This window comes from Ambystoma mexicanum, chromosome 3p, assembly GCF_040938575.1.
Source record: "Ambystoma mexicanum isolate Mex_15411 chromosome 3p, UKY_AmexF1_1, whole genome shotgun sequence".
NCBI lineage: Eukaryota > Metazoa > Chordata > Amphibia > Caudata > Ambystomatidae > Ambystoma > Ambystoma mexicanum.
This window is the reverse complement of record NC_090925.1, coordinates 430,657,493-430,673,258: the sequence shown is the minus strand read 5'-3', so window position 1 is coordinate 430,673,258 and position 15,766 is coordinate 430,657,493. Positions and strand designations below refer to the sequence as shown.

General features: G+C 45.8%; 1 protein-coding gene across 9 annotated transcripts in view; it reads left to right on the top strand.

The window, feature by feature from the left end:
* The window catches only part of TFAP2C (transcription factor AP-2 gamma), a 42,556-nt gene that overhangs the window by 15,373 nt on the left and 11,417 nt on the right, over window positions 1-15,766 (top strand). For 2 of the 9 annotated variants that reach the window (XM_069651106.1, XM_069651103.1), the window contains exons 2-5: window positions 3,319-3,792; window positions 5,734-5,785; window positions 10,105-10,176; window positions 11,646-11,868. In XM_069651106.1, the coding sequence (XP_069507207.1) occupies window positions 3,319-3,792; window positions 5,734-5,785; window positions 10,105-10,176; window positions 11,646-11,868 (821 nt within the window). Of the gene's footprint in view, window positions 1-713; window positions 876-3,318; window positions 3,793-5,733; window positions 5,786-10,104; window positions 10,177-11,645; window positions 11,869-15,766 lie in introns of those variants that run through there. The other 7 variants (XM_069651110.1, XM_069651108.1, XM_069651109.1 and 4 more) reach the window with 5 other exon arrangements.

Below are 15,766 nucleotides of genomic sequence, written 5' to 3'. Positions count from 1 at the left end.
GGACAGGCGTGTGCTGCAGATCACACCTAGTCGCTGCGGGCTCTAATCCTGCCTCGTTTGCAGTGGCTGACAATGATTTGCTAATTGGTGAAAATCGGTGCACACATCTGTAAAATCACGCACGTGTTGCATTTCTCACCTAGCTGCGCGTGGCAGAGATGTAGGTGTCATTATTCCTTGCACCACAAGGCGGGAAATTTGCTCCATTTGGAGTATTTTGTCAATCAGCGTTGGGGCTGGTCGGAAGGAAACGAAGCGGTTAGAGGGTCGCTCAGTTGATATGTAGGAAGCATCGATTTTGATGAAATGCGCGTCGCTATTTTGGGCTCACGGGAAAGTGTCCCCATTTTTTTGCATCCTGCTGGTGATGGGGCCAACAGATGATCGGGTGTAAAAAGAGGGGCAGGCGGCAACTGCGTCTCGTGGATTTTGGAGCCTATGGAATTGACTGGTTTGGAAAGTGCGGGTTTTCTGGTTTAGTGCACGGGATCTTGCTGCAGTCTTTTAGACATGTAAGCATCCTGGGACCTGCACTCCCTTCCGGCTGCAATAATAGTTTCTAGACGTCTTTGCTGTGAAGTCGCTTTGTATTGCGTGTCTGCCCTTTTAATTACAGAAATAACGTGTCGAGTTGCTTGGGCTGCACATGTATACCGATAGAACATTGTCGTGCTCGAGGGAAGACTACATCCAAATGTACACAGAGAGCCGGGGGCTGGGTGGTAATCAAAATGGAGAGCTCTCCTGGGGATTTTGGCGAAACTAGCTAGTTGCTGACCCTGGCCGCTAGTGTGCGCTCTAAACACGCACACCGAGAATCGGAGGCGCCAAAAAGGGGTGTACCGCAGGAGCAAGTTCACCACCTCCAGTGACAGGTACTGTGTTCCTGGGCTCCCACCCAACAAAAACGCACTTTTATTTTATTTTTTGCAATTTGAGTTACATTTCTGCAGTGTTACATCGCACCTTTTATGCAGCGGCCCATTTGTACGTCAATGCATCGTCGATTTAGCACTCGATATTCCAACCCGTAAATGTAATTTATTGAACGGTGTCCTTTAGAAAAATAAGGGCACACATTTTTATGCTGGGAGGTTCGTTTTTTTTCGGTTGCACTTAACGCAAAACATCGCAATTTCTAAACATTTACACGCTCCGTTTCAATCGTTTTGTCCGAGCGCAGTCATTCATGGTGTTTATCATATTTTCGAGGGATTGCTGTAGGATTTTCTGTTTGGCCAGCCGGCTGTTTTGTGCAGATACAGGGGCACACCCAAGGGGGCCACTAATGTTGACTCTTCTCACAGTGCTGGGAAGCACTGTAAACTCTTTGTGGCTGGCGAACGAGAACTTTTCTTGCCCCGGCCGCTCTTGCCCCGGCGCGGGCTCTTGCCCCGGCTCCTCCCGTGTTTCCGCGCCCTTCAGAGCTCCGGCAGTTCCGCCCGCCCGCGCGCGCCTCGCCTGCTCCCGTGTGTGGCCGCGAGTGACGCCCCGTTGCGCAGAGCTCGCGGGGCGGCCACAGTCTTCCGCGGAGCGCAGGAGCTCCCCCTCTCCGCTCGCGGGACAGGGCGCGGGCCGGGTCGCTCCACGCATCTCCGCTTCCGGCGAACTGGCAGCGCACCAGAGCGAACCACCCCGCCGGGCGCCGAGGCCTCCTATGTACCGGCGTCGCCCAGCAGCCGGGCCGCGAGGGAAGGGTTCCGCCTGCGAGTTGGGTTTAACAACTGAGCACCACGCCCGTGGTCTCGAACCAAGAGAACCCTAATGGAATTATCTGCCTGAGGCAGAATGAGCTGAAACGGCTACTCTTTCTCCTCGGTACCCTGTAACCTATGTATTTTTGTATTGCGGGGATTTGTCGGCTCTCACTGGACCCGGAAGCACTTCTTGTGAGCGCACATTAGCACATGTCGCGCCCTACACTAAGGTGGACCCTCGAACCCCCTCCCCACCGAGTGCAGGCGGCAGTGACGGCGAGACCCATGCTGCGCCGAGTTTCTGCATTTTCACCTGTCTGTATGTAATAGTCCTGTCTTTTGCAGGGCTTTTTTATTTGATTTAAACGTATACTACAGTGTCTTGCAGTTTTCACCCAATATTCTCTATACACACTTTTTGTGGCCACGTTTCAAACGCGGTTCCCGTGTTGGAATTATTTGTGTGCGGCCTTTTATATGATGGTGCCTCGCTCGTGCGGGTGAAGCTGCAGTTCCTGCCCTGGGCAATACAGGGAACTGGGTTTCGCGTGTGCACGCGCGCGGGTCAGAGCCACCGCGGGATTTGGGGGTGTTATTTACAGCGCACCTGGCGCGGCTACGGTCTGTTCTGTTGCTTCATAACGAGCACTTCTATAATCACGAATCGTATTTCTTCGGATCGCTGCCCGTTTACCGTTTCCATAATTTGCTATTTAGTGGGAGACAATTTCATATGTCACTCCTGTAATTGCGAAATAAGTGTGTACACGCTGCTGCTTAACTCTTAACTAGACTTTTATATGAAGGGCTGTGGCTAATGTTAGTTGTGCACGAACGCTCAGTTGGCCTCGTGGCAGGAAAGTTGCCCCTGAAGCGGTAGGGCCGCTGTTCAGTATTTCAATGTCCTCTTCGCAAGGCTCGTGAATAACTTGTGATGTGCTTTGAGTTAGTAAAGCTCCGAATTCGGTGGCGCTTAATGTTGAAATGTCTTTCCTATCTTTTGCTAGATCTATTGACGAATTTTCTTAACAAAACCAGGATCATTGTTTTTTTGTAGTTGCATTTTATTGGTTTAATGCAGTTGCCAGTCAATGTTCCATATACTGGGCTTCCAACAATCGGCGATGCTCCTGCATCCTTGTAATCCTAGTATTTGATTCCATGTTTAAGACACTGACCTCGGATATTAAAATCCTACTTCCTAGAATCGGCCAAGAAAGGCAACGCACGTGCCTCGGCTCCTGGCGCCCGAGGGCCGTGCACCCATGGCGTTTTCATAGTTGAGCTTGACTATTCTAGTTCTAGAATACACGCCTGTTTATATCGTGACATGGACCAACCCCTCTCCATATGGATTGACCCATGTTTTATGAGTGAAGACTTTTGAATGACTCTGAATATACCTTTTTGGGGGTAAAGTGGAGGGCATACTCGCCAAATGTAAGCAGCTAGTGGGTCTGGTGTCGTGGCCTGCATGGGAGTGTTGAACACAGAAGTGAAGTGTGCTAGCTTATTTGTTGTGAAACTTGTGCAAGAGCGGGACTAATATTGCTTCTAGGTGTTGGCCATCTTTGCATTGCTCTAATCCTCTTTTGGTCTGTTTTTTTTTTCTTTCTTCCAGGACCGACACGATGGCAGCAGTAACGGGAACCCTCGGCTTCCCCACCTCTCGGCCATGAGCCAACACCTGTACAGCCCAGCGCCCCCACTCTCGCACTCTGGTTCCTCTGACTTCCAGCCTCCGTACTTCCCACCCCCTTACCAGCCCTTATCCTATTCCCAATCCACTGACCCCTACTCTCACCTCGACCCTTTCTCCATCAACTCTCTCCACCAGCCTCACCAGCCCTCCCCCAGCCAGCAGCAGAGTTGGCCCAACAGGAACAACCAGGATCCCTCGGGCCTCTCGCACCACTCCCGGTCGGGACTGGTCCAGCACTTGTCTGCCTTGGATGCTGGCTCTGGGCTGCGGCGGGATGCCTACAGACGGTCTGAGATCCTCCTTCAGCATGGTCATGGACACGGACTGGACGCCGCCAACCTGGCCGAGAACTTGGGCCTGCATGACATGGCACATCAAATGGAAGAGGTACAGGTAGGCCTCAGTGTGGCTGCTTTTTTGGGTTGCTTGTTAATGGTCTTGAGCTAGAAGCACGAGTATCATGGGTCTCAAGTCTGTTCCTCTTCGGAAACAAATCCACATCACAATTTCAGGATATGCACACATCTGGTGAGCACCACGACTGCACATGGTTTTTTTTTTTTATCATAGTGGTTTTACTGAAAAATCTGTTGTGGTCGGGGCTCTCCTGGACTGCAGCCTCTACGTTAAAATTGATTGGTTGATTGTATCTCTGCCACCTGTATTGATGGGCTTGATTGAGACCTGGTAGAAGCATAGCTTGTTCCATCCCTGCTGTTTTGAGTTCCCAGAGGCTCATGATTTCCATTCTTTACCCCGGTGTTCAACAAACCAGTGCAGGGCGGTAGCTGTAATCTCAATACACATAAATTGCCCCAGAAGCATATATCGGGACTACAAACGGTGGACTCTGTCGGCATGGAGTCAGAATTCTCCCTGTTCCACGTTTAACCATGGAAACAAGATGGCTGCCTGCCATGGCACTCCCATGCTTTTGGCTTGGTCCAGTGGTCCCCTGACTCGATTTGTTGAGCTTCCTCAGTCCGGGGCAATAAGAATTGTGCATGGATTAGTTTTATTCAAGGCTGTTGGGTCAGACTTGTTAGTCTGTGGACAAAGTACACATTTGGATTATTGCACCCATCTGGATGCAGTGTAGGGTCAATTTTTGCAGCAGGGGATACCGGCTGCACCGTGGGGTAATTATTTATTTTTGGGGTGCACCAAGGGCATTGATTCTCTTTTTTAATAAATGTTGCACTGAGCCATGCAAACTACGGGCTGTGGTAGCACCTCCTCTTTATGTAACTTTCGGTTTGGGAGGCTAACCACGTTGTCGTCAGTTGATGAACCTTTTGTGAATATAGTCATATCGCTCAGATTTTTGTTGGCTGAGTGATGTGATGCGTGTATTATTTTACTGCACGTTGTTTAACACATGCCCTTTTCAGGTCGAGCACTCAAAAACAATTTTGGATCTTCCAATCTGGTCTTGCCCTCTCGTGCTCTGTGCTTGTTGTGTGCTCATTTGACCATAAAGGAATCCCATATTTGCCCACATACCTTGTGTGGTGAAGATTCTGCTTTACATCCAGCTCTTTAAAACCTACTCCCCGCCACTACACTATTGGCTGTATATGTCCAATGTTTACATTAAGCCGCTTTATGTTGAATTCGGGCTTTTCCCTTGAATGTTCAGGGACCTGCTCTGGGAAGCAAGGTTTACTACTAACCGACTGCTTTCACCGCATGGCTTAGTTTGTCACGTTGAAGTGGTGTAGTTAATGCAAATGTTAACGGCACATGGAAGGATACAGTTGAACTAAACACTCAGTGGGGTGTTGGGAAGCAATTTTATTTTTTGTAATACATTTTCCCATACCTTCTGCATCTATCTAACCGTGCAAATTGTTCTGCCTTCTTTTGGAGACGGTGACTGTTACTGAGTTTAATGGGAGGGTATCAGTGGTCGAAGTGGGCGGGAGCCGTCGGGAGTGGTGCTCCTCTACTTCTTTTAATTAAGTTGTACGGTTCCTATACTTTTATTTTAAAAAGAAACAGTTCCGGAATTGTTTTGTTTTAAAATAAAAGTGTAGGAAGCAGTTGAAACTTGCACTTTCAGTCCACTGATTAGGACGTTCCCTTAAACAGCTTGTGGATGTGTTTTGGGGTCTGTATTGTGCATGGCAGGGGCGTGGCGAGGGGGTTTGTGGGGAGCGGTGCAGGCCGGCAGGGAAGATAGTTCCATTACTTCTTTTGGTGCGCTTCGACCACTGGATGGTATAAACATCAGTGGTGGGGGTCTGGTTCGAATTGCAGCAGAATTTAATGTGAAATAAAGGTCACGCAGACTCCTAACTTGCCCTTTTCTAAAACACATATTTTGCCTTCCAGAATGTTGAAGACCAAAATTTATTAATGCAAGATCAGACCGTCATTAAAAAAGGTGGGTTTGGAATTTCAAAATAATTCTATATTTAAAAAGCATGCTTTTTTGGGTGCTGTATAGGTGAATTAGAAGAATATAGACCTGCTGTGTGTGCCCTTTTTAATTTTTTTACTGGTGTATAGGGTCAATTCTTGACTGAGGAACAATTCAGGTGCCCTTTTACTATTTATGCACCTGGATACATGTTGCATTTAACAGTAAAACTGTGCCTATTTGGAATCCTGATATGCCTGGTGTATTGATTGTATGATTAATTGGACCACGACATTCTTTATAGAGTTTAGTTTGCTACTAACAGCAGCACTACTTCTTGCCATGTGTAGATTTCAGAATATAGAGATTCTGAAACAAGAGAACCTGCGTTCGTGGTGAAGTATAGGCCTGGTGTGACGTGATTCAGTTGTTTCGCAACACAGGCATGAAAGGTGGAAATAAGTATATGTGTGAACTCTATGCTTCCCAGGACGTTTGTCCTGTGGACAAGTGCTACTAGTAACAAAAAATGATTACAAGCCTGCGGGTTAAGTGTCAACACAAGTGCCCGTATCTGTAGCCAGCTTGTCGGTACCCATTAAGCAGTCTGATTCTCGCTCTGTATTGCCCTTTCTCAAAGTTGTTGACAAAGTTAATCTGGTTTCACCACAAAAATAACTTGCATCAAATGTTTTGCTTGTTTTTAATTGCAAGTGTCCTCTTTGGTGTTATGATTACATGTATTAAGCACTTTCTAAGCACTGCATTTTGCCCAATTGAGGGCTATACATTAAATGTATCAAGTTTTATGTAAGTCACGTGATGAATCCATTTAGGTCCCACATCTAAAAACCTGACCGGGGGGGGGGGGGGGGGGGGGGGGGGGGGGGGGGGAGATGGGCGTCTGCAACCTGTGGCTCTCCAGAGATATTAGACTTTGACTCCCATGCATCCCTCACCGATTGCTCACTAAGGCTAATAGATTTCGCATTCCAAAACATCTGGAGAGCCAAGTGTTGCAGACCCACTAGATAACTTGTCCTCTGATTGCATGCAGGAAGTGTTTTCCTTGTATTGTCTTTGCTGCCCAGTATTGGGGAGTGGGGGCATTGAAATGGGGTACCATGCATTAATTTATCCTAAGGTATACCACCACACTCTACTGACCGCACGCAGCAGTAGTGTGAAATACTGCACCCTTTCTGAATTTGGAACATATGTGCAATTAATCATACCCGATTCGAATCAAGTAATTGGGGGCTGGCCTAGTTATCAGTGCAATCACAACTTGCAGGCTTTATCTTTTTGATCTCTGTCGCACTATATTGAAGGTTTCTATCAAACGGCATAGACCACTTCTTTGTCCAAGTGGTCCCTATGTAGAGATAACCTGCTCCCATCACAGTATGGTCTTATTGATTATGCGCAAGGATCGACCGATTGTTTGCTCCTAAAGATTGGACGGTGTGCTTTTCTTGACCCATGTATTTGGCCCATCATTCTGACCTCCACATTCGGAGAACTTTTACTTGTATTTTTCTTTGGGTTTGTTTTTGCCCGCTTTCCTCATCGACACGTTGATGTTCTGATTAGTAGGAGAGCTTACTTTTTTGAGGGCCTGCTTGAAGGGAGTTTCAACTGGTTCTTTGCTCTCACAAGGCCAGTTGCGTTAGTTGCGCCAATTGCGTTAGTTGCAGAGGGTTATTTAGTTTTGTTAGCAAGAAGGCACCAGGTAGTTATTGATGGCATATATTGTATTTTCAGGTTAACTGTGACCTGTCTACCCAATTGGCTTCCTTATGTGCCACATTCTGACAAGCACTCTTTACGTTTCGTCCAAGAAGGCAATGTATCACTCTTGCACCAAACTCCAAAATAATCCAGAAAGACCCCCATGTGGGTTGCAGGTTCTCCCCACTGTCATGTCAATTATAGTGTACACTGCTTGAGGAAGGGACCTCTGTGGTTTTGGGAGATATTCACCAACACAAGCGCAGGGAAGCAGTATTTAGAGGACACCGTCTATTTTTACAGCCAATAAAGGCCTTCATTTGGCGCAGTTTTGACCTGTCAAGGGCAGATTTGAAGAAGTGTGCTTCTCTTGCACACTCGTAGGGCAGACCTTTGGGTGGCTTTAAGTTTGTTTCTCTGCCAAAACCTGCAATTTATAATATGTGCCGAATACGGGAAGACCTTGTTTTACCATCTGGTTGAAATCACGCTTTTTAAATACAGCAACTCGTTCACCTTGTTCTCCCAGATTAAAGCTTCTCACCGCACAGCAAGGGGGCAGGGAAGGGACTCCACTTTTTTATTATAGGCCAACCCCGTAGGTTTTCCGTTCACCATATTTTGCTGTGTTTCTGTAGTGGCGCTTTTGGCATCTCGTTTGCCACTTGCTGCTATGCAGTAAAGGAATCCTATTTTAATATGTGTATATACTACACGTCTGTTGTCTTTTAGCATGCAATTCTGTTACTATTTGATATTTTGGTTTTGTTGAGGACCACAACATATCCTCTTAAAAAATGTTGTATGCATTTCGCTTCTTGAAAGGATTCCTTTTTTTAGATGGATTTGAAGGTAGATTGATTTAACACACTCTCCATCCTTTCTTTCTGGGAAGGGGTTGCACTGTGTATTAAATTGTGGCAGGGCGTTTTTCTAGGCAGAAACTGATTGGGATAGTTTGCCGTTATTTTCACAGGAGACCCTTTATTGGCAGTGGACTATGCAGGGCTTGTATCTCTTGGTATGACGATGGGGGTTACCATGAAATTATAAAAAACGACCTAGCGAGAATTTTTTTTTTCTCTCCAATAATGGAGAACCTATCCCCTCACCCCAGCCTCCATCTATAAATGAACAAAAATCCCTACCGATTTCGACCCCAAATAAATGCGGTCATTTCTCATTAGGTATTTTTATTGATAATTTGTGCATATACCGTATATCTGTAGTCCCACAGTAAGCTTCAAGGCATGTTTTTTGATGGTTGTGTTCATGGGCTGGATTCTTAAAATTGGTCTTTGGTTGGCCTGGAAATGTGGACAATGAAACCGTAGTTATGTCAAAGATTTGTGTTATTCCTTTGCGCCTTCAAATGCCAGGAAAGGGACCGTGGGTAAGTTCCTATTTCAGGTTATGACCTTCCCAAGAGAGCGACACTAGTCGCTGCTGCAGCACCCTGTTTTGTCCCGAATTTCTTTGTGCACCCCATCGACACGGAGCTAGAAAATGATAGCTTCTATTGCAGGCGAAGTGGGGGAGGGAGTGGGGGGGGATCTTCAGTTAGTGAAGTAACAGCCAAGCCAACATGGGGGCAAACCAAACTGTTTCGAGCTCTTGGAAGCTCACCCGAGCAATTGTTTTACTTGTCCTGGAGTCTTTGCTCTTGCTTCACCTAGCTACATACCCTTGTGAGAGAAACAGTCGCCGGTTAGTTTACGATTTCATTGGAGCACACGAATGCTAGGAGACACAGATTGTGGTTGTTTTGGTAATTTGCCCACTTGTTCACTGTCCTGGCCTTGCTAATCCTTATTGCCATTTCTACTCACTTTGTGTCTCTTCCAAAATACACTGTCTTCGATTCTTTCAAGCTAGCTTTATCAAGCACTAACATTAAACTTTAGTCTGCCAGTATTCTTTCAAAAGCAGCCCGAATTAGTGGCTTATTGCAGCTATAAATGCATTAAGCGTGCCTTCAGCCCATGGATTTATATCTTCCTTGCACTGAAGTCTTTTAAAAAGAGCATTGGCAAAGTGGCTGGTGTGTAGGGTTTAGATGAGCATTTTCCAGACATGGGTAACACGTGCCCAGGCACTCGCCGTTTTCTAGCTGTTGCCTTCTCATGGCCACTTGGTGCCATTATGGCAGTGTCTGGAAAATGCCTATGCAAGCACAGATTGTTGGCTCTGCCAATGCTTGTTTTACTTGAACTCTGGGTGGATCATATCTAATCTGATACTGTGGCTCATTGTACTGGTGGGCGCATGGATAGCAGTTCACTGGCTGGCTTTCATTATTGGAGCACAGGCATATGAGTGAGCAAAATACATTGAGGCTGTCGTGATTGAGGCCTCCGTTGGGCTGTGCATCACATATGGGATTTTTAACCTGCATTCTTTCTGGTTTTTCACAATCTCGGGAAGCTTCTGAACTTGAAATCCTCATTAAACTTGCACGAGTATCCTTCGATTGTGAGGCTGCTCTTCGGAGCACACATTTGGATGTTTCAAAGTATTGTTGATGGGGCGAGTAATCTACAGATGCAAATAAATAAATACAAATAAATACAAAATACAAATTAAATGGCGACTGTCCCATGTTGTCCCTGTAGGATTTTCTGGGTATAGAAGAGAGTTGCAAAGTTTGGCGGCCTTCAAGACTTCTGGAGCGAGCTATGGCATAGGTGGGCTGCCTTAAGCGAACTGTATGTAGATCAAGCTTCAGCTGTTTGCAATAACTGGACGCACCCTAGTGTTGCGTGCATGCTTTCTGCTTGTAAACCCGTGGCGTAAATGTTACATGCACTCTGTTCCATTCCAGTGGGTCAGTAGCACACCTGCATGTGTTGTAATTGGCAGTCCTGTGTACGGAGTTGTTGTTTTGGTAGTGTTTAAGACCAGTGCTTGCAACCAAATTTTGTATATTGTGCTTCTGTCTATGTGGGGGAGGAGGGAGTGCTCGTCAACGGTTTCCGGCGTTTTGGATCACACTCTTCAGAGTTTGCTTTCACTATAATCTGTGCGTGGGTATGGTATCCCCATGAAGAGTGCTCTGCGGTCTGCATAAAATAAATTGCGTGACTGAGTTGTAATGTGTTGGAACCCAGCCGAGGTCCCGCAGGCAGTTGCAACCATAACGATAGCTCGGCATTAATTTGGAGAGTTTGTTGATTGAGACCCACGCATTACGAAATATAGTTATAGTATCAATATGATATAAAATGTGCCTCTTATTGAATGTTCGTGCTGGTTTGAACTTAGCCTGAGGCCTCTAAATCAATGGGTGCATCTGGGCAGTAGCAAATTAACAATGGGGTTTCTCTGAGGAACGCACAATCTGGCCAAATAGCACAGCTGGGCTCCTGAAACATGGGTGCTTCTCCCCTATTTCCAAAGCCGAAGGTCCACCAGACCGTCATCTCAACCACACTGTGCCACACATTCCTCCTAGAGAGAACGTGAAAGTGGCAGGGTTTGCACTACTTTTGCTCCTTGTGCTGTCGAACTTTCCATCTTGCATTTTCAAACCAGAACCACGCGATGACGATCTCCAAAATACCAATACAATGTGACTTTGTCTATAATTTTCTCTTATTTCGTGTGTGCTGTCATGAGACTGACCTAGGGCTCCTACACTTGTGCGACAGGTGGCATTTTTTCATATTGTCATAAACTTTTTGAACGCACAGGCAGGGATCTAAAATTTGAATTTGAGCTTTTCTTTGAAGACTCCACTTTTTTAGTTTAGATTTCCATCGCTTGGGTCATTGGCTCACGAAAAAAGCTTCCACAACACCAACTGTGACCCTAAAGTACTTGCTAGAGGTGGGTATGCGTGTCCTTCAACCTTGCGTGAGTGATCAATGGTCACCGGCTTACGGAATGACATTTTGAATGCAAGAGTCTGTTGAAAAGACGCTACACCCACTTAACATTCCTCTTGATCCGAGTTCAGGTTCAACGCTATATGTTACATAAGTTTGGGTGTGACGGGTGAACTTTTAAGCTTGTGCAACTGGATCCTGTATTGTGTGATGGGGAACCGCCTGGTTTTGCGTGTTACAACATAGCCTTGAGTTGACGTAGTTACTTTTAATTTTGATTTTCCCACAAACTCCACACCATCTCTTAATTTTGTTTTTATATTCTCTAGGTCCTATATCGATGAGTAAAAATAATGCCTTAAGTCTTCCGTATCAGAAGGACGGACTAATGGGAATGGTGATCAACCCCAATGAAGTGTTCTGTTCGGTTCCGGGGAGACTTTCCCTGCTGAGTTCCACATCGAAGTACAAGGTGACTGTGGCAGAGGTCCAGCGAAGACTTTCCCCGCCCGAGTGTCTGAATGCGTCTCTGCTGGGTGGAGTGCTCCGAAGGTAGGCATTTGCAACGCACAACAGGAAACCTGAACACCTTGTTGGAAACTCTGCTTTGATCTGATGCAGATCTCTTGGCCTGGACTGTATGGACTGGGCCGGCTTACATGTTCTTGGTCATAGAAAGAGTAGAACAATATACGAGAGGCTTGTTGGAAAAGGGGAATCTTGCAAAAGTATCAGGGCGATGACTGCGTACTGCAGCTTTGATGTTCCGGTGAGGGATTGTCCAGTCCAAGGTGTCCTACTCCAAGCCTGCCAATGTATGCCATACATCGCTGTAATATTTGCGGTTAGCTGTTTGTGAAGACCTGCATGTGCGTTTAGTTGATGAACATAGTACCAGACGGGTCTGCAAGAGAATCTGAACCTTGCAGGTCTTTGTTGGAATTGGTGGGCCTGGTTGTTACGTACTGAGCCCAGTGGGTCCTTGGCAGCCAGTGAGGATTATACAACCTCTGTATAGTATGCTTGTAACCAACCAGACGGCCACATCCACTCACATGCCACAATCTGCTCCCACAGACAATTACTGAGCCAAAATATGGCGCCTCGAGAGTCTGTCCGAGGCAAGTGAATGACGCAACCACTGAGTTCTATAGGGGTGTGCAGCTGGGGGTTTATCCCAATTAAACTCGATCCTTTGCACACCACTGTTGATAAAGCAATCTGCTGATGCTGACCTACCTGTCCAGAAAAATCTCAAACCGTCCTACATTCCATCTGAACATACATTTCCTGGGTGTTTTATCCTTAGTCGGCATGGCATGCTTCTCCCTGGGGTTCTCCTACTCTTGCTACCAGCCCCCCACTCTAGTTTACTGTGGGCGGGCCTACTTTGCTGCTCCATATGCTGCACCGCGACGTGCAGTGGTGCCTTAAGTGGCGTTCGTTATGCCGTGTTTTCTTGGTTGCTACATTTCTATGCTATGTCCAAGTTCCCCCTAGTTCTGAGTCGTGGTGGAACAAACGCAGCCCTTTCTCTACATAAAAAGGCAAACTGTATACTACAACTCCTTCATTATGCGCCTCCTCACTCCCTCGGCACCCCTCGTTGGATTTTTGTTCCCCACCAATAGGTGAATACGAAGTCAGTTCGCCTCATCTATAACTCTGCAAATTTACTGATCGCTTGTTCAGAGAGCTGGCTAACTTGCACACATATTCTTAGTTTTACCGTGTGCAATGCAAGCAATCGCTTAATAGCTCCTACGGTTTAACCTAGCACTCTAAAGTACCCAAACGAATAAATACACTTGTTGTCTCGGTTCATCTACTAGATCCTTCAAGCCCAAAAAACGACCAAAATGTTATTCCTTCCAACAGCTTTACTCCAAATACAGGAAACTGCACAGGGTTGGTACCATCAGTCTATCTGGTGTCCACCACCACAGAGCGGAGGCACTGCCGGGTGGCCAAGGGTAATAACGGATCTACTTTCTAGAACATTCTTTTGGCCCCATCACTTTTGTTGCTTTCATCCTCTTACTCACCAAGTATGGTTCATTCTCCATGCTTTGCAAATCAATAAAATGGGGGTCTACTTTACACCCCCACGTTGTGTTCTGCAGTACCACTGCCTGAGCTTAGCTTTGCCAGATTTGATCCCTTTGCAGTAAATGAAGCCTAGATCTTGGTGTTCATTCGTTGTCATTACTGATATTGCACATTGTTGGTGTGTAATATTTCTATATTGGCCCCAGTTGCAACCCTACACTTATGATTGAGTTGAGAGGTATTTTGTGTTGCCTCCAACTTGGCAGACGTTGGATTTGCAAGCAAGTTGGCAAAAAGTAGTTGCCCTGCAAAGAAGGTTTAGGAATGTTTTTGCAAAGTTCCATCTGGGGCAAGGGGGACGAGGGGCCGTTATAGAGGGGTTCGCTTAAACATTTTCTATGCCAGCTCTCGGAGGGAATTTTCACTCGTGCAAACAAAAATCCCTGCACCCAAACCTACGTACAGATCAAGCCTGCCAAGCTGAGTGCTTTACTTGGTGTATGGACACTGCCTACAGACCCACCTTCACTGTATGAAAAGTGTGAACAAGTTATTAAATATACATTCTATATTTTCAAAAGGCATTCCGAGGCTTGTGCTATGCTTCCACTGGATGTGGTATGGCCTTTTTTGGTGAAGAAAGATCCCGAAGTCAATTTATAATTGGTAAAGAATTAAAAAAAAGGGAAGGACTAAGATTTACTTAACTTTGATATTGATGGTGTGTAAATGATGAAATGATGGATATATCCTTTCAAAATAGTTTTCAATCGTTAACAAAACTTTGTTAAAGGAGCGTTGTTGGTGTTACCTTGTAAAGGGACTTTTTAATAAGTAACCTTTGGTGCAATAACATGAAACCCTATTGGTTCTTAAAAACCCTTGGAATTTGGTGAACAACCTTCTTGTTCATGTTCTTGATGAGCTCGAAATCCCAGAAAGTAGTCAATTATTGTGAGTTTCACAACCACAACTCATGCTTCAATCATGCACTGTTCATGCCACCACAAGTGTTCAAAATACACAAGTCCTGGTTTACAAATATGCAGCCGTAAAGAAATTGCAGCATTTGTCCCTAGCGAGATCTTGGTACTGGATCAACGAAGCCTAAATCCAGAGACTAATCCTAGCGAGCAAAGTTTTCAGCTTTTTATGGAAAGTTGAATGATCTGAAATTGGGGGAGACCTCAGTGGCGGAGCATTCCAAAGCATCCCAAGTAGCCTAGTGAAATGTGGGCACCGAAATCTCAGCTCTAGCAAGAGACCTCCACTATCTTCTGGGGACATAGAAGGCAAAGTTGTCCTGAATGAATCAATCCTTGTAATAAGCCCTTTATGAACCAGTCACATGATTTTCGCTGGTAACCGGTGAAGGGGTGCAAAACTGGGGACCTGCACGTGTGTCCATCTCTGGTCTCATTGTCCGATAAGTGTGTTCCTTTTTCCCTGTACATTTTCTAGTATTTCCTAATGTCAAGTCGGCCCCTTAGTTTTGTGCTGCACTGTCCTGTTAATCATGGCTGGCAAACACTCTTAAACCTTAAGCTTTTACCGAAAATATGGCAACTGACAATTTTTATTTTTTGCGGAGTCATGCGTCACAGATCTGATGCATGTACTCCAATTTCATCTGGTCTTTGGTCATGCATTTAAACTGTGGCTAAATATTGCAGCAAAGCCTAATATTCCTGATAGCCGGGGACCTGCAACTGCACTGTTGGTTGGTGCCAAGTATCTTCCTCACCCCCTCCCCATTTGGTTATGTTTTGAATTCTTACACTGCCCAGAATTGCCTGACCCTGCGAGATTCCGGAGAAATTCTCCTCAAACCCCCCTACCTACTACTTGATTAAATGTATGAACCACCACACCTTTGCTGCTTTCGTTAATGCCATCGGACATAGTAGCACATAGGTAGTTCTGGACCTTTTTCTAAAGGATCATTTTGGCATCTGTGATTATTGCCCATTTCCGTTATAAATACTGCGGCCCATGCACGTTTGGTCATGCACTGAAATTTAAATACCAACTCTCTGGTTATTAGGTTTTGTAAGAGTTTTTATCCATGGCTTAATCTATGCAAACTTGCAAGCATCTCTAACTGTACTTGTTGCCACACATTTCAATGATTGCGGTTGTGCTCACTCTTTGTTGCCTGCCCCCCCACCTCCTCCCACACTTGTATTGGAGTCTGGCTGATCAGAGGGATCTGTTTGATTTGGAAGTGGCACATCCCGCCTGATTGTTTGGTGCCTAAGGTAATCAAAACAGAGTTGGGACAAGGTAATCAAAACAGAGTTGGAACAAGGGTGCCTCGTGTAACCTGGCCAACACTAGAGTGGGTGTGGAGAAACTTTTTATAGGGTAGCTTTCTGATAGCAATTGCCAATAGGCAAGGCTT